Here is an 18,706-nt window from a genome sequence, read left to right as displayed (position 1 = left end):
CGGATTTTGCAGGTCTTCAATTGGATTGAATTGATGTATAATTCCTGGTTATTGTTTGATGGATTGGTAGTAGAGGGGTAGGGGAGTATTTATAGTGCTCGAAGGTCGGCTGTAGAAAGCCAATTTGAGTTTTCTTTGATCGTTGGCGTTCTTATCCCTAATTCGTGGTAGCCTTATCCTGGGGAAGATAAGGCTTCTAGATAAGGGGGAAACGTAGGCGCTGACGATGGGATCACGTGGGCGAAAAAATCAACGGATTTGATCGCCTATAGCCGAAGTTAGAGCTTCTGGAAGAAACTCGCTGGCGAGGTCGCGATTCCGGCGACCCTTGCGTCCCAGCGAAGAAGACGGCTGAAACGACGTCGTTTCGCCTGACGCCGTCAGCGTTCCGTCCGCGGTCAGCGGTCTTGACTAACGGGGTTAGTCCATCCCGTTAGCTGATCCGGTACGGGCGCGCGCACGTGGTTCTGCTACAGCTGAATTTCTGGCGCGCTCTAGACTGTCGGATGAGATCTGGGCGCTCATCTGATGGTCCAGAATCCTGCTGCAAAGTTTAAACATAAAATTAGCCACACATGATTATGCAATTTTAATTTTATTTAAAAGGTTATTAAAAAATCGAATTTAATTCCTTTTAAATCCATTTTTTCACCAAAAATTTCACAAAAAATATTTCTAGATTCATAATAACAATTATGATCATATTTTATTTTTTGGGAATTTTTGGGAATTTTGGGGTATTTTATTTAATTGGTTTAAGTCATGAATTAAACATAAATCATGAATAAATCCTAATTGAATATTTTTAACCCCTTCCTTGGTCTAATTTGGGTAAAATATATACCAATATTTTATCCTCAACTTATTTTTGGAATTTTGAAAAGTTCTCTTAATTAAGGTTTAATTATCACAATAATTAATCTTTAATTACGTTTTAATTCCTTCTTTCAAGTTATTTTGAATATAAAAATCCAAAATATTATTTTAATATTATTAAACATAATAATATTATTTTGCAAATAGGGTAAGTCAAATTTTCATGCTTACAAATACTAAATATTATGGTTTATCATCATTAGTTATGTACTACTGAATATTATGGTTTATTATCATTAGTTATGTAATACTGAATATTATGGTTTATCATCATTAGTTATGTAATACTGAATATTATGGGTCTAATTCGAGCATTGGTCTAATTCAAACATTTGATGTAATTTGAGCATTTGATGTAATTCGAGCATTTGGTCTAATTCGAGCATTGGTCTAATTCGAACATTGGTCTATCTCGAGCATTTGGTCTAATTCGAGTATTTGATGTAATTTGAGCATTTGATCTAATTCGAGTATTCAAGACTTTTGTTAACATAACTCACGCATATTACAATATGCGTGATTCACTGTTTATTCAACCTGCAATGTTTCATACAATACAACATTATCTTGGTTGAAGTAAACTTATAACATTATTCATAAAACATTATCTTGGTTGAAGTAAACTTAGAACATTTTTTGAAAATAGAATTATTCAACATGCTGTTGAGATGATGGTTGATGCTGAGGTGATGGCTGTTGCTGAGATGATGATTGATGCTACTACTAAGATGATGCTCTTACAGGATGGTGCAGGCATCACTGCTTTGCATGTTGCTCTGTTATGACCTTGACCACCACATGAGCTGCATCATCTTTAGACCTTACGAGTCTCACATTGGGATGACCTACGATTTGTTGTTGGCCGCCATTTCTTTACCTTAATAGGTGGTTTTAGGCAGACACATTGTTTAATAATTTCTGGAATATCCCATTCTTCTTCATCACCAACAGGATAACATGTCTCCTAATATGCATTCAACCACATTTCAGTTAAATAATACCTAAAAAAGATAATGATTACGATTAAACATGTGAGCAATTGGTTAGATAGATTAAAGATAATGATTAAACATGTGAGCAATTTTTACCTTGAACAGAAGTCATTGGGATCCAATTTTTGTGTACGGACAACAACTAGGGCATGAGTACAAGGAAGATCAGATACATCAAATACCCTAGAATTACAAGTCATTTTGTGTAAGTTAACTTTAAAATAAGATTCACCTTCATGCACATAAAACTCGAATCGATTAAGTGAATTGACGTTATACAGTCTAGCTTTCTCAACTTGCTCACGTAAGAAATTTTCATAATATTAAGATAAACGTTCTTTGTGATTATCCGTTTTTTCTCTTCTATTATGACACCATTGCTGTATTATGAAACTTAAATACTCAATTAAGGTTGATATGAGATACTTTCTAGCTTCACTACTCTGACAATTAAAGCTCTAGGCGTAATTTTTTGTCATTTGATTATATTGTTTATCGGGAAAAAAGGCACGACTCTCTCCATCCCAATATCTTCAAATTAAACAGCTATACGAGGGTCCTTAATCCTGATCTTGTCAAAAAATGGATTAAACATTGGTACGGTGTATGCACGAGAAGCTAATTCAAATTCTGCGTGGCAGTGATCATTTTTAAATTTGTCATTATATTTATCTTGATGTGGTATGTGAATGCACCGTGATATGCTTCTGAAAAAAACTAAGCACAATGCATTGACAATACTTTGGTGTCTATCAGATACGAAGACAAGATCTTGAACTAATCAAATTGCCACTCTTAGTTGTTGCATGAAATATGTTCAGGAGTTATTATTATTCTTTGAATCAACGACGCCAAAAGCAACATGATATAGTAGTTCATTTGTATCCAATGTTATAGCCACCAATAGTTGACCTCAAACCTTATGCTTGAGAAAACTGGCATCGAAGCATAATATAGGACGACAACTGGTTCTGAAACCCCTAATTGAGAGGCTTAAGGACATGAAAATATACCTGAAATGGCCGTGCTCATCTGTCTAGATGTCTGTTATGGTACCCGAATTATTCATCTCTAACATGTAGATGTATGATGACAATTTACCATAGGAATCCTCTATAGTTCCTCACACCGCCATTAGGGCCTTTCCTTAGACCTCCAAACCTTATTATAACTCATCTTTATTCCATAACTTCTATGCATGTCTTCCATTATTTTCTTAGGTATGCGGTCATGGTGATGGTCCATGTACTTGCTCTTCATACATTTTCCAATAACCCATGATGGTGCTTGTCTTTCATTCTCTCGTCTTGTCACAATTGAACATGTATGATCTTTTACAAATTTCCAAATCTCAAACATTTCCGAGTATTTTCTTTTCACAGCATGCAATCTCCACTTGCAATTCTGATCCAAACATTTCACCACCCAAATATATTTTTTTGACTTCGCCACTTTGAATTCAAAATGATTAGTTATCGCATATTTATGTAACCTCAGTTGAAGTTCTTTTTTATTCTCAAACAACGAACTGACTTCAATTTCACAAGTTAATGCCTTAGGTATTGGAATTTTAATGTTTGGTATGTTACTAACAACCCAATCACGGCAGCTTGGTTGAAGCCCAATCCTAGGAACCCAAACACTACTTGGATTGGTACTAACAACCCAAGCACTGCTTGGTTGGGTAATAGGAACCCAAACAACACTACTAGGTTAGGTAATATGAACCCAATCATCACCCCCTCATTTAGACACAAACATGGTTCATCTTCAATATCATTTTGAGTTTCAAAGACAAGCTCTCGCTGCTTCGGGAATATGTCAAGATCATCAATTTCTAGAACCACTACACTTTCTTGAGTTGGGTTTGTTGGATTTCTAGGTAGTGAATTCTCTACTAAAAATACACACAATGGAGTGCGACTTTGGACTGAAACTACTTCATGTAAAAGAACTTCACATCCCCATCGTTTTTTATATCAGTTATATAAGAAAATTTGATATTAATGCCCAGAGTATTATACTTGGCTTGAAGCAATAAATCATATCTAGATTTGTCAACATTAGTAGCAGAATATATTAGATCAACTAATTGAGCATAAGTAGAATTTCGGAAAACAAATCAAACCTCTGTTTGACTTTGCAGAAAATGAGTAACATCATTCATAGTTTTCCACTCTCCATCAAAGTAAAGAATTACTTGAGCTGCAATTGAAAACAGTTCAACATCATTACAAGAATTATGCATATTGTAATGATCTATTGTTGCCTCACTCAAGATTTTTACTTACTTCGGTTGTTGCTTTTTGAAGATGGCGTGAACCATAACCGAGGAGTTGTTTGCTGGCAAAGTTTTAGAAATCCAATGCAACAACTTTTTCAGAAGTTTGTTGTAATGGATCTAATGGGATAAGAGCCTCCTATCCAATAGGTCCATTGAAGCAAACTTGTGGGCAATTCTTGGCACATTGTATTTCCATTAAATATACCAACAAATTCCTCCTTAGTGAGTATTTCGCGTGAGTCACATCTGTCTTTGTTCATATAACACAGGTTTCATTCACATTCATTCAGGAGTTATCGAATCACTAACTAAGAATACAACCTAGCTATACTATACTATAACCAACCTAGTGTTCATAATCACTAAATAACATAAAATAAACATACCCATTTTGAGAAAGAGGAGTAGTGAGTCTTCAAACGGAGAGGTCGTGGTCGTAGTAGTCATCGTCAGCTTCTGCTCGTGGTCTTCAGGGAAGTAGGGTTTGAGAGTAGAATCGGAGAGAGAATCGAGAGTCGTGAAAGGAAATGTTTTTTTTAAATTAGGGCAAAATAAAATATATATACGATGAAAGACACGAAATACCACTCTCGTGTTTTCATCTAAAACGCGTGAGTTCATAAACGCGATTTAGATAAAACGCACGAGTAGTGTTTTGCGTCTTTCCATTAACTTAAAATACCACTCTCGCAATGTCATCTAAATTGCGTGAGTTCAAAAACGCAATTTAGATGAAAGTGCGAGAGTGGTATTTCGCGTAAATGATCGGTAAAGTGAACGCGCGAAGGGTAATACGGACATTTCGCAAGACGGAAAAGCCCTTTTGATAAAGTTTATCAGGCGGGGTCCTTTTTTGGATTTAGACCGCTTATTAGGGCCATTTCATCAAATTTCACTATATTTATAAATACATTTTTCTTAAATTCATCGCACTATAGCACGACCGATTTTTGTATGAATAAACCAATTAAGTTGTTAATTTGTAAAGTTAATTGATTTGTAAAATTTAAAACGGTTAGATTTAAAAAATAAGACAATTTTAAAATATATTGTCATATCAATATTATTATCATTTAAATGATGTGAAATATTTTTTTCAAATTAATTTTAAATATTATTTTAAAATTAGTTTTATTTTATGAAATAAATCAATAATTAAATTTACCAATTAACTCATAATATTTTTTTATAATTTTTTTAGTTCAAACTCTTTTTAAAAAAAATATAATTATGTAGAGAACTAAGTTACAATATATTTTTTAATATGAATATGTTATTACTATTATTGTTTTTAAAATTTTAAATTTTAGGAGAAGAATCTCTATATAAGAAATAAGAAATGATAAAAGATAAGAATTTGGAAAAATAATTGAGAAATAAATAATTAACACAATCTGATTTAATTGAAAAAATAAAATAATTTATCTCATCTCTATATTTTATATATTTTGAGTAATAAAAATAGAGGGGAGATTTAATGTCATAATATAATAATGCATTAGTTTGAATAAAAAGAATGAACGAATAATAATTTATTCAAATAATTTATAATATTAAATAAAATAATATATAATATTTAAATTTAAATAATTTGTAAATATATGATTAAATATTTTGAATGAGAATATATAAAATTTTGTTTCTATTTAAAGAAAAAATATAAATATATTTTAATAAAAATAAATGAAGGGAGAAAAAGAGAGTCAAATAATTTTTACTAATATAAATAAATAAACTTTTAATATATATTTTCAAATTAAAAATATTTTGGTTTTTATAAAAAAATTAAAATTTAATTAAACTTATTTTTTTTTAGGAATAAACAAAATTAAACTCTAAAAGTCATATTGAGAAAATGATAATGGATGAAACGGTACTTTTATTTAAAATAATCCACATCAATCAATCAAGCTCATAGGCTACAGAAGCGATATAGGTCTATAATAATAGGTCACACAGCCGTATTGGCCCTGCAGAGAAAATGAATTCAAATTAGGAGCGGGAACAACTCGAAAATCGAAGCCCTCCTCTACTTGTATACCTCTCCAATCTCTCTTCATTGTTCGTGGTGACTAGAGAGAGAGAGAGAGAGAGGAATCGTAGCAGCGATCCTCTCTACGAGTTTGATTAAATCAGTTCATTTGTGCTACAATGGCGGACAACTACAAGCAACCTATGAGTCTCAACGAACGCAATCGTCGTCTTATTCTCACCGCTTCTCAACCTCGTCCGCATTCCAAACCCATTGATTCACATCCCGATCCTCCTGGTAAATCCTCTTATATTCCTTCTCTATCTGCGTTTATATCCTAGCCTAGCTGGGAATCTAATTTGTTTTTAATAACGTTTAGATGAGGAAAAGCAACCTACGGTGAGGCTGGAAGGTAGACGCCGCCTCTGCAAGGCTTCGTTAATAGATGACTGCGAAGATGATGTTCCTACCTTCTCTGGGTTTTCAGATTTTGATTCCCCTTCTTCAGGTTTTGTGTTTAATACTTCAACTTCTGTCCTCTTCCCAGTTTTTATTTTTTGGGTTTAACTCTTCGGAAGCTTTGCAGTAGGGAAGTATTCATTTCGAAGTTGTGATGATAATTTACAAGAAGATGATAATGAAGACGATGATGAAAACTTTAAGCGTGTCGATTCAGATTCTCATTCACACGGTACTATTTGCTTTCTATCTCTTTTACACATGCAAAACAAACAAACTAACACTAGCCTCAAATAAGCTGTGTAATCCTGTCATTCTTACTTTCATCTTCCCAATATCTAGGAGTGCTTGATGTGCCAAATGTAGAAAAGAATAAACCTTTGAAAGTAAAGCTGGAAGGAAAGAAACGTCTTTGCAAGGCCAAATCAAGAGATGATAATCACGACGTTGTCAGTACAGAAATGGAAGCAAATGAAATGGAAGACTACCTTAGTCTCAGGGATTTTGACTCGCCAGCTCCACCAAAACCGAAGTTTGATAGAAAGGATACGAGTTCTAATGACATTAGGGATATTCTCGGTGATCTTAGTGCGAAGCTTGAGATACTTTCAATTAACAAGACACGTATACCAAAAATGAACAATCAGAACGTTGGTCGTGATGCAGGTTCAACATCTTTTACTTCAGTTCCATCCAATGTACAAACAGATTTGGAAAGTAAGTATAGGGAGGGAGAAACATTTGAGGCAAATGTAGATTCGTTCCATAATGCAATTAACAAAATAACTGAGCCCCTCCAAGTTGAAAGAAAGAACAACTTGATGAGGGTAGATGGGAAGTCTCTACCCATGAACCAATCCTTTGTTTCAAAGGATGAGGAAGAAGATGATGACTGTTTAATTATAAGTGACAGTAAAGTGTTGAAAAAGGAGACAAAGAACATTGAATTACAAGAAAGTGGTCCCAGTAAGGTTGATGTATTGGATTGCCCAATTCCTGGAGATGAACACTCCATCACTCTGAGTAGTTCAAATCAGACATTTATTTTACCTGGAAAAGTTGGAAAAATTCTCTTTCCACATCAGCGAGACGGATTAAAGTGGCTCTGGTCTCTTCACTGTCAGGTTAAGGGTGGCATCCTTGGTGATGACATGGGTTTAGGGAAAACAATGCAGGTATTGTAAGATTACACCACTAAAGAAAATTCTCTTAATGTTTTTTTTGGTAACCGGGGTTTATTCTCCGGGGAGGCTAGCACAACCCCACTGCCATGACCCCTCTTTTGAATTAGAGCGTTCTTAGTGAGAACCGCTCTCCTAAATTATTGTTCATTGGAATTGATTTATTATATTTTTGCTGCATGTAGATTTGTGGGTTTCTAGCTGGTTTATTTAATTCTTCTTTGATAAAAAGAGCACTCATTGTTGCTCCGAAGACATTGTTGCCTCACTGGATCAAGGAACTATCAGTGGTTGGTCTTTCTCAGAAAACCAGAGAGTGAGTGTTTTTCTCTTAGCATTTAAATTATATAATTGCTCTTCATCTTTGCCCTTGTGAGAGTATAACATGTAAGCTCTTGTTTATGTTGGAATATTCTGGAGAAATGATTTTTGTTAAGTGAATTTTAATAGTGAAAATATTCATGAAATATTAAATAAAATTGAAAAAACTATATTTATCTAAGTAGTATTATTGGACTATGTGCTTCATAGTAATATCAAATTTGGGGTTAAAATAAAATCATTTGAGAAAAGTGATTTTGTAAAAAGTGAATTTTGGGGAGAATTCACTTCTCCCAAACAAGGCCTTAAAAGTATATAGATCATGGATATTATCACTAGAAGGAAGGGAAGAGGAGAAAACTGTGCTTGATCTTTTATTTTTGTTTTTCATCTTGTCTCTCTATCTGTATAAATTTGAATATTACCATCAATCAAAAGTTTTTACTTTCCTTTTCCATCCTTCAAATTGTGAGTACAAAATATCCCCAAGTCATAAAACATTTTCCAGTTTATTATCCTCCTAAAGTTTCCCTACTTTCTGAGCACAAAAGAATAAAAGAAAACCTCTTAAAGAAAAAATAATATGAAATGAGATGGACTTTCTTATTTCCTCCACTATATTTTCTTCCTCCATCTAACAAATTGATTATAAAGGCTAGATTTAGTAAAATATTTTTAACTTTTTGTGCATCGTTTTTTGCAGATATTTTGGAACAAACACCAAAGTTCGAGATTATGAACTCCAGTATATACTTCAGGTTTGATTGCTAGCACAATGATATAAACTGATAAATGTGTTTGTGTAGATTGCTCCCTACTTGTTCTTAGCCATAAACTAGGAAAAAATCTCTTGTGATGAACAAGGATTTAGTAGTTTAGTGAAAATCAAAAAGAAATAAGGGTGTTATTAGAAAGAAAACAAATGACTGAGCAAGAAGAATGCACAAGTACAAATGCTTGTAATTACCATTGGAACTTTATTTCAAGAGGGGGTGCGGGAGGAGTCTTAAAACCAAACTTATTTTGGTTTGTGTAATTGCTATATTATTGATATACTGATTAGAAAGAGGAGAGGATACCTAGAGAAAGAGGTGAGACCTAGAGAGATAAAGGAGAGAGCCTAGACATCATCTATTCCATTCATACCTACTAACTCTAACAACTAGGCTTATATACAACTCCCTCATAACTGCCTTATCACTCATGACAGTTTGTTACTCATATTGTATACTTGTGCTTTTCAGTATTTTTTTATTATTAATCTTTGTATTCAATTAGGCATGATTCAAGTTGTGTGTGCTTGCTTTTTTTCAATTCATGTTTGTTTTGTTTGCAGGACAAAGGTGTCCTCCTCACTACCTATGATATTTTAAGAAATAATGCAAAAGCTTTATCTGGGGGTCATTCCTTTGATCTTGAGGAAAGTCAGGATGGCTCTATATGGGATTATATGATACTTGATGAGGTAAAGTTTGGAAGCATTGTAATATCCATAGTGCATTGTTAACTAAACACAATTATCCAAACAATTTTGATCTGTATCCATATCTGGCTGAGAAGCAAAAACAAATAGTTGTTTCCAATTTTGGCTCAATGACTGCTTATTGTAGACATTATTTTCATACTTTTTATTCAATTAGGCTTCTTATTCCTTAAGATTTGTACATAAATTATGTTCCCACAAACATTGGGAGACTATTGAAACTTTGTTTGTTTCAAGATTAGCTTGTGCATGTTATACTTCTCTGAGCATCTTCCTTGTGCATTTGTATGGCTGTTACCTCTTATGGATAATAAAAGCATTCCTGTCGTGACATATAGGCTTGAGAACACTTTCAAGGAACTTACTTAAATAATGATCTTCCTTAAAATAAGTTCCTTACTAAATTTCACTAATGTTATTATTCAAATTAGTATTTCACTAATGTTATTTTCATCTCTTAATTGTTTGTATGATCAGGGACATTTAATTAAGAATCCAAGTACACAACGGGCCAAAAGTCTGCTAGAAATACCTGCTGGTCATCGCATTATTATCAGTGGTACTCCACTTCAGAACAATCTTAAGGTATTCTTTTGTTAGGGTGTAAGGTTCTTTCGACATTCGTAGATTCATGAATGTGCTCAAGCTTGTTTGGAGCATTTGAGTTTGACATAATTATTTTTGCTCTTGATCATTATTCAGGAGTTATGGGCATTGTTCCACTTCTGTTGTCCTCATCTTCTGGGTGACAAGAAATGGTACTGTTGTTTATTCTCCAATTTTCTAGTTACATTTGCATTTTATGAATTTCTAAGTTGTTTAATTTTTTTTTTCTTTATCAAGGTTCAAAGAAAAATATGAAAATCCCATTCTACGTGGAAATGACAAGAATGCATCTGATAGAGACAAGCGAATTGGTTCAGCTGTAGCCAAGGTGAGTACACATACTGCATTACATGTATTTATGCTTCTTCCATCTACGTATAGAAGACTTTCACCCCTATATAGTTGTGCAAACCTATGACTATATCATCTGAATAGCATATAATGGTAAACATAAGGCCGTGTTTCCCTTGAACTTCACTTCTACAAATGCATAATTTGTAGTTGAGCAGACTTGTTTGCAAGGAAATAATTACAACCAGTATTAAACTGGGGAGATTTTGTTAAGATGGTTTAGCACATAGGAATAGACGAATTGGCAATGACCTTGTCTACCTAATTTGTGGTTCCATGGACTATGAAACAAAGTAAGTCATATGTGGTGCAAATTATCTGGAAAGGGTAATATAGGATACTGTATGTTTGGTGTATTATGATTGATGGTTTTTTATTCTGCAGTAAAAGAGGGATGAAAGATAGTTTAGCGATTTGGTTTTCCATCTTGGAAAATTCTAATTAATGGTTCTTGAGCATTTTGAAGAACTTGGTGAATGTGCTAATAACCAGAAAATGTTAAATAATGGAATTTTAGGAACTCTAATCCTTAATATGATTACTTTTAAGTATTATTCACAATCACAGAGGATTTATTGATTAATCATTTTTTTTAAATGGTCAACTTTTATTTAGAAAAAACATAAGAAGCGATTTGAACATTACATAAAAGAGGGATGGAAAAAAATATAGAACAAAAAAGAAAGGTTAGATGTCAATAAGATCAAAAAATTCTCATCCTATACAAAAATCATCTTTTCCTAATAAAAGCAAAAGCATGAAGTATGAAAAATATGGTTGTAAATGTCTTATTATTGTGGCTTGACTGCAAGTAATTATTAAAATAAATAGAGGATTCCCTTTTCTAGCCTAGCAACAAATATGTGGATATCTATAGCATCCTTGGGTCATGCGTTTGAGCCCATCAGGTGCCACGTTTGGTTAAATTGGTTGAGTGTGTTTGTGGGCTATATGCTTAACCCGTGGAAATTAGTATCACTCCGAAAGAGTTGTGGAACCCATCGTTCTAAAAAAATAAAAATAAATGAATAAATAAATGCTTGGCTTGACCGTCTAGTAATTATAACGGAAAATAAATTATTGCTGTTAGAACAGCTTATTCCGGTGTTGACTCAGCTTTTCGTCCATGTCAGCCTATGTTAGGGTTAGAAACTCTAAACCTGAGAACCTCTCATATCAGTTTCTTTGGAACAATTTACTAATAACCTAGGTATTCCCAAATTTAAGATTCTATATAAGTTTTGTTTGGACTACCTTACTCGACATCTAGGTATTTATGGATTTACAATTATAAGTAAGTTTCTTGCTTTTTTGAACATCATGTTGCTTCTTTTTGTTTACTCACAATGTTTTGTTACATATACCCACTTAGAGTAGCTCAAGTGGTAAAAGTCTTGAACTAAGAGGCTGAGATTTCATGTTTGATTCCCCTTAAAAACACCTTGATTGAAGTGGAGGGTTAAGGCGGTGGTATATTGTATTAGCCTCTTCCCACCTAGTCTCAAAAAAATTAATTAAATAAATAACTATTTGGTACATGAGTTATCTTTTTTGTAACTTCATTAAATAAAAACAATAATCACTACCTCCATTCTATAACAGGAGCTGAGGGAGCGAATTCAGCCTTACTTCTTGCGTCGCTTAAAAGATGATGTATTTCACAAAGATGATGCTGAAGACGCCCCAAAACTCTCAAAGAAAGTTGAGCTTATTGTGTGGCTAAAATTGACCAGTTGCCAGGCATGCTTTCCTAGCTTATTTTATATTTGTCATCTTTCTGTTCAAAAACAGAACTGTGAAGGCAACAACTTTTTTAATCTCTTGTAGAGACAACTGTACGAGGCTTTCTTGAAAAGTGAATTGGTCCTTTCCGCTTTTGATGGGTCACCTCTTGCTGCTCTCACGGTAAATAATTAATTCACTGCTTTTTGTCAGGAGTTGATTGTTCTGATCTTCAATCTTGCTCTAGTAAGTTCATGTTTCCAAATTTTCCTGTATTTGGTGATGGAAAAAAGTACCTACAAGGGGCATAATTTTAGAAATATAATATCATAAAATTTTAACAGAATTGTACAGCATGAACCCATTTGGTTTGTGGACAAGACAGACACCTACAGATCATGCAATTATGTTATTTACTTTTTGAAATAAGTATAATGCTATTTGACATCAAGGAGAGATGGGCACGGTTTCTAAAAGGTTGAATTGAAGTTTCTATGTAATCAACATCATCTAAATTAATCAATTCACTGATTTAAATTAAAACATTTAAATATATCAGTATCAAGAATCAACCCCACCGCATCTATCAATTAGCCTAATATTCTGTTCTACTCACATTTCATATATATCAAACTCTATCAGATCAACTCAAATTTGCCCCTCTTCTGTCGATGAAATAGGAACTCAAAAAGAATATGCTCATTTTGGCTTCTTTTGTCAATAAAATAGATTTTAATGCCACCCCACATGCATTTTGTTAATAGTGCGTGTCTTTTCTGTTTGTAAGGAAAAATACTGATTGTCACTTTTTCTGATGTAGATTCTAAAAAAAATATGTGATCACCCACTTCTCCTTACGAAAAGAGCTGCTGAAGATGTGCTAGAAGGGATAGATTCAGCATTAAATCAGGATGATAGTATTGTTGCTGAAAAATTGGCAATGCATATTGCTGATATGACAGAGAGGTCATTTGAAGAGAAGCACAGCAATATCTCATGCAAGATATCATTCATTATGTCTCTACTGGTTAGAATGACCTCTGTTCCCATGTAACACATTTTAAGTCATATGTTTTGGATGTATGCTTAGATCTATCCTCTATTCCAGGATAATCTAATGCCAGATGGACATTCTGTTCTTATATTTTCTCAGACACGTAAGATGCTGAATCTTATTCAGGTAAACAATCATATTTATAAGATCTATTTATTCCATGTTGCAGAAAATGCTCAAAATTCTTTCACTCTGTAGTAGTGTATTTTCATATTCATGCTAAAGAATGCTATGGGCTTAACTTGGAATTTTGGATGATTGTCATAATGAACTTATTACATATTTGAGGTAAAAATTTTCTACACCAATAATATGAACATAGTCATATATGTTCTATCCTTGGATTTTCTGACGTTGATACTATCTCTACACGAATCATCCACCTGCTTTTCTTTATCTTCATGCAAAAGACAAGTAATAGTAATGGCCTATCCGGAAACCCAATTTGCTTCTGTTTCTATTTCTCTATATGTTTCTAACCAATTGACATTTCCACGGACCAGAAGCCCAAAACGTTCACATTACTTTTGGAAGCAACACAATTCATAGAACACAATAACCCCAAACCATAATATGATCTGGATCCATATCCAAATGAGAAACACTAAAAATACTCGTACCAAATATGGATATGATCTAATAGCTATTGCTTAAAACCATGATGTGTATTGTGAGCAAGCCTGGAAAATCTTTTAGAGTATCAAGGCCTTAAAAATCAAAAACTTATAATTGAATTGTTATCCTTGAGTCTATGAACTTGACAATACCTTGTTTTTTCATTGAAAGAAGTTGAATTTTAGTTTTTTTTTCTGGATTCTAGTTACTTTATTTTTTACCTGAATCAATTTTAGTTTTACTTTTCCTTCTATTGACGAAGTTCTTGTTTTCTTGTAGGAGTCAATATCAGCCAATGGTTACAACTTTCTGCGCCTTGATGGTACCACTAAACCTTGTGACAGGATAAAAATTGTCAATGTCAGTAGTTTAGTTTACTGAAAAAAGAAATACATAGAGAACTTAGTTGAGCTCATGACTCACTCTAAGTTTTTTTTCTTCCAGGATTTCCAAGAGGGTATTGGTGCTCGTATTTTCCTGTTGACAACTCAAGTTGGAGGTTTGGGCCTTACTCTCACGAGAGCAGACCGTGTGATAGTTGTGGATCCAGCATGGAACCCAAGGTTCATTTTTGATGTGGCTATTTGGTGCTTAGAAAATCAAAATTTAATCATTTACATCTTTTAGTTTCTCTTACTTTTTAACGGATGGAGTGACATGCAAAATGTTAGCTTTTTCATGAACTCTTATAGTGTGAGGTTAACTTCCAAGAATATGACAAGTGACAAAAACTATTAAATAATGGCCTCCCAATGTACTGACATGTCTTAATTGTTTTTGTAGCACTGACAGTCAAAGTGTGGACAGAGCCTATCGTATTGGACAATTGAAGGATGTCATAGTCTACAGGCTGATGACATGTGGCTCAGTTGAAGAAAAAATTTACAAAAAGCAGGTTCAACTTTTGGCATCCTCATGTTTTGACATTATTACGTTGTTAGAAGAGCTTGAAAGAATCAGTAACTTCTGATCATTTAGTTCGAAACACTTGGATTCAATTTGAAATACTGTTTTCTTTTTAACGAGGCTTCTGTAAAATGTCCCAATTGCATTATGTCATGTTTAGCGACCTGCTGTAACAGTAAAATTAACTGTGATATTGAGACCCTTGTATCTCAAGTTGTTTCTTTGTGGTTGAGAGGATTAGGATTTCACCAATCAACACAAGTTTGTGGAGATAACCTATGTTCTTCATTTGATGTTAATTCCACTGTCTTGTTTTGTCACTAGGAAACTAACATAATTCTTATGGTGTAGATATTCAAGGGAGGACTATTTAAAACGGCTACTGAGCACAAAGAGCAAACACGCTACTTTAGTCAACAGGTAACTGACTATATACAAGATTTTTTCCAGAGCATGGATAGATCACTTGCTTATTAATCATCTCACTTCTTTCAGGACCTTCGTGAGGTTCTTAGTCTTCCAAAACAAGGTTTTGATGTTTCCATAACTCAACAGCAGCTCCATGATGAGCATGACAGCCAACACTCAGTGTATGAGCTTATCTAAATTTTTTACCTTAACGTTACTTATCTATTTGCATCATCGTTTCTGTATAGCTTCCAAAATTAAAATCGATGCATGTCAGAATTGGAAGGGCCAAAGGAGTTACCTTAGTAAAATAATGGGAAAATACAATAAAAACAAAATGAGACATACTAAATTTTGATATAACTTAATGCGTTACTAGTCCCCATATGCATATCATTTTTTTTGTGTCTCCTTATTTAAAGAACTATAATAGTAGTTTTCTAATTCGTTACAAGCTTCAAATATGCCTATGATGTGATGTACTTAATTTGGAGTACATGCTGAAAAAAGTTTCTTCAAAGAGGGTGTTGAACAAAATCCCCTCTTAGAGAACAAAAGCCGCCAGATGTAGCGTAGTAATGAAGGTGGTACTCAAAAACAGCGTATTAATTGTGGTGGCAGGTTTGCATTTTCTGTTTCCGCTCTGCAGGCAACCACATTAAATGAAACTATACTTCTTTCTAAAAAGCAGAAGTCTAGGGCTGTCTACATGTAAGGCAAGGTGAGGGAGTTGCTAACAAGGCTGAAAATTCTGGAGAATTAAGTTGGAATTGAGTTTCAAAAGCGGGTTTCCCTTATTTTTCCGATGCCCAAGAGGGTTAGAAGAGGCCTCTGGGGAACATCATAAGTTTTGGGCCAACACAAGATGAAAGGCTAATTGGTGGAAAAGAATTGTGGGCTAGCCACCTATGCTAATTTTTTTTTTTTCGCATTTTTTAATCTAGTTAATGATTTTTTTATATACCTTCATTCAGAACAATGAAGCCTTCCAGGGGTGAGTAATGTAATGTCAGGGTTAGGTATAATATAGGGTTCAGATGGAAGGGGATGGAATAGTCCTTTAAGTACAGAATATCCAAACTATTCCTTCAAGTATGAGTTTGGAGATAAATATTAAACAAAAGTTAGTTAGGGATACAATTGGTATTCTGGTGTTACATACTAGGGTTTCAATGTTAATGGGTCAGTCGGTTAACCTAATTAGATATGAATTAGTATAAATAGAGTAGTTACCTTACATTAATGATATGCTTATTGATAGACATTTGTTTGTAGACTTTTATCTATTATAATATCTTCTAGTTTCTCATCTCCTTTCTTGGGATATAAACCCTTAAGGGTTCGCCTCATCATGATTAATAATTTGTATAAATAGATGATAGTAAATTTGTATAAGATATGCATGGATTGATATGGTATATTGAATAAAAATTACTCTACCATCTTCTCATCCCCAATTCTCTCTAGTTTTGATTTCCCCACTCTTAACAGAATTCTATTTAAAAATAACTCTTGTTGGATGTTATTTATTCTCTTTTCTAATTTACTTATAATTGAATGCACAGGGACGACTATCTACAAACTCACATAAAGTTCCTGGAATCTCAAGGCATAGCAGGTGTAAGCTATCACAGTCTGCTATTTTCTAAGACAGCGCCTACCCCTCCGGCTGCTGCGGATGACGATGAAGTTACCAGGTGAAATGCCGTAATTTTTTCCATCATGAAGTATAAGATTAATTAGAGTATATGTCTGTACAGTATTTTCTTGTTTCTTCTTATTATTTCTCTTTAAACCCTAGATTAGAAAGGTTATAAGATCTTGTACGTATTTTACCTTTATTAAAATCAATTTTAAGAGATTGATAACATGATTTTGCTCTCGAATTTTTTCAATGTAAAGGTATAACTTCTGCAGGTTCTCAATTTATTCTCTACCTGGATTTTCTTATAGAGAATTCATTAGCTGTTTTGTCTTGTTAATTGATAACAGAAATCAATAAACTAACAATTACCACAGTCCTTAACTCACACCCTGTTTGTTTCTTCATTTAAAACTTATGATCTATAATTGACCTTAGTTAAGTCATATCATACATATGTTACTTAAAAAAAGTTTCTGAAAATTCTTTGCAGAATAAGGGGAAGTACTACGTATACAGGCAGATCTTCATCTTCTACTGAGCACAACGTTGATGGGTAATAATGATGTTTAAGCTGTGGTAGTAGTAGCCTCTGGAACAGCTTAATTATATATAATAGCTCATTTTGCAGGGCTGAGTATGCATTTAACCCTAAGGATGTTAAACTACAGAAACGGATCTCTTCTTCACCAGTCAGTGCCGGCCAACCAACAGAAGAGGAGTTACTTGACAAAATTAATCGACTATCTCAGATTTTGGCAAACAGGGTAAAACTACATTAAAAATTCAAATGTGAATTATATATAGCAGGAGGAAAGCTTACTTTATGCTAGGAATTATAGCATGAATGGAAATTCAACCAAAATAATGTCATAATAGATCATAAACGACAAAATGTTACCTTTCCTAATTCTATTGTATAGGACCATTTAGAAAAGATTTGAATATTCTCATAACTTTAGATCTTGGTCATATTTCCTGGTTATGCCAATTAGTTCAAGATTGATTCCATTCTCATTGAAAGTACTTGGATTGAAGTTGGGATTCATTACGGCGGTAGGTAGCTGATGAACACCCCGGTTATAAAGAGTAAAACCTATGGGTGGTGATTTATTTACTATTGGACTATCAATCTGAATTTAATTTTTTACCATAGTGTATATCTTAATCATTCTGTTTCTTTGTGCAGGTGATGGTGTCAAGATTGCCTGATAAGGGAGAAAGGATGAAGAAGCAAATAGCTGAAATGTACTTTGAGCTTGACCAGATTCAGATTGAACAAGAAAAGACGGTGGAATTTGTTGATTTGGACGATATTTCTGAGAAATTTGACAAGGATTTGAATGTTTAGTAAACTTTTATTAGTCAGGTGATGAAGGTTTTTTTGTAGTATTATGTTGCTGCTTGTCTTTTGTTTGCCCTCAAATCAAAATTATCTAAGAATTTTTGCCCCTCGCAATTAAGTTATCGTTATTTATTATTATTTTTTTTAATATGACAAAAACAAATCAAGATAAAAACAGTGAATAGTTGCTTTCTTATTTATTAATTATTTTTAAAAAGAACAAATGTGTGTTTATGTTAATTAATGATAGATAGAGCGACGCTAGAGCAGTTCTTCTACAGCGATCATCCACTTGGAATTTATGTGGAAAAAATAAGTTACGGGGAAAAGACATATATTGTAAAGAGTTAGAGAAATAAAGTTATGTTCGGAACAACATGTTCGAGACAGAATGCTCTCAAATATGGTAATATTCGGGACAGAATACTCTTAAACTTAGTCATGTTCAGAACGGAATGCTCTCAAACATGGTCAAATGCGAAACATAAT

General features: G+C 33.6%; 1 protein-coding gene across 1 annotated transcript; it reads left to right on the top strand.

Annotated features, from left to right (window-relative positions):
• The first annotated feature begins 6,102 nt into the window (after positions 1–6,102).
• LOC124934400 (protein CHROMATIN REMODELING 24) lies at positions 6,103–18,349 on the top strand. Its single transcript, XM_047474930.1, has 23 exons — positions 6,103–6,421; positions 6,504–6,632; positions 6,711–6,869; positions 6,926–7,758; positions 7,950–8,080; positions 8,789–8,843; positions 9,422–9,550; positions 10,046–10,153; positions 10,271–10,326; positions 10,412–10,502; positions 12,128–12,265; positions 12,353–12,430; positions 13,068–13,274; positions 13,356–13,427; positions 14,196–14,276; positions 14,361–14,479; positions 14,700–14,811; positions 15,174–15,242; positions 15,318–15,412; positions 16,796–16,927; positions 17,366–17,428; positions 17,504–17,639; positions 18,062–18,349. Exons 1-23 carry the CDS (start codon positions 6,304–6,306, stop codon positions 18,221–18,223), a joined length of 3,273 nt encoding a protein of 1,090 aa, XP_047330886.1. The 5' UTR covers positions 6,103–6,303; the 3' UTR covers positions 18,224–18,349.
• Positions 18,350–18,706: the final 357 nt, after the last annotated feature.

Source organism: Impatiens glandulifera, chromosome 1 (genome assembly GCF_907164915.1).
Source record: "Impatiens glandulifera chromosome 1, dImpGla2.1, whole genome shotgun sequence".
NCBI classification, from domain to species: Eukaryota; Viridiplantae; Streptophyta; class Magnoliopsida; order Ericales; family Balsaminaceae; genus Impatiens; species Impatiens glandulifera.
Note: the sequence above shows the minus strand (reverse complement) of the source record. Positions and strands in the feature narration are given on the sequence as shown.

Coding starts and splice junctions, on each gene's coding strand:
- LOC124934400 (XM_047474930.1), top strand. CDS start 6,304: ATGGCGGACAACTACAAGCAACCTATGAGTCTCAACGAACGCAATCGT. Junction 8,081..8,788: donor CTTTCTCAGAAAACCAGAGA/GTGAGTGTTTTT, acceptor CGTTTTTTGCAG/ATATTTTGGAACAAACACCA. Junction 14,480..14,699: donor GATCCAGCATGGAACCCAAG/GTTCATTTTTGA, acceptor TTGTTTTTGTAG/CACTGACAGTCAAAGTGTGG.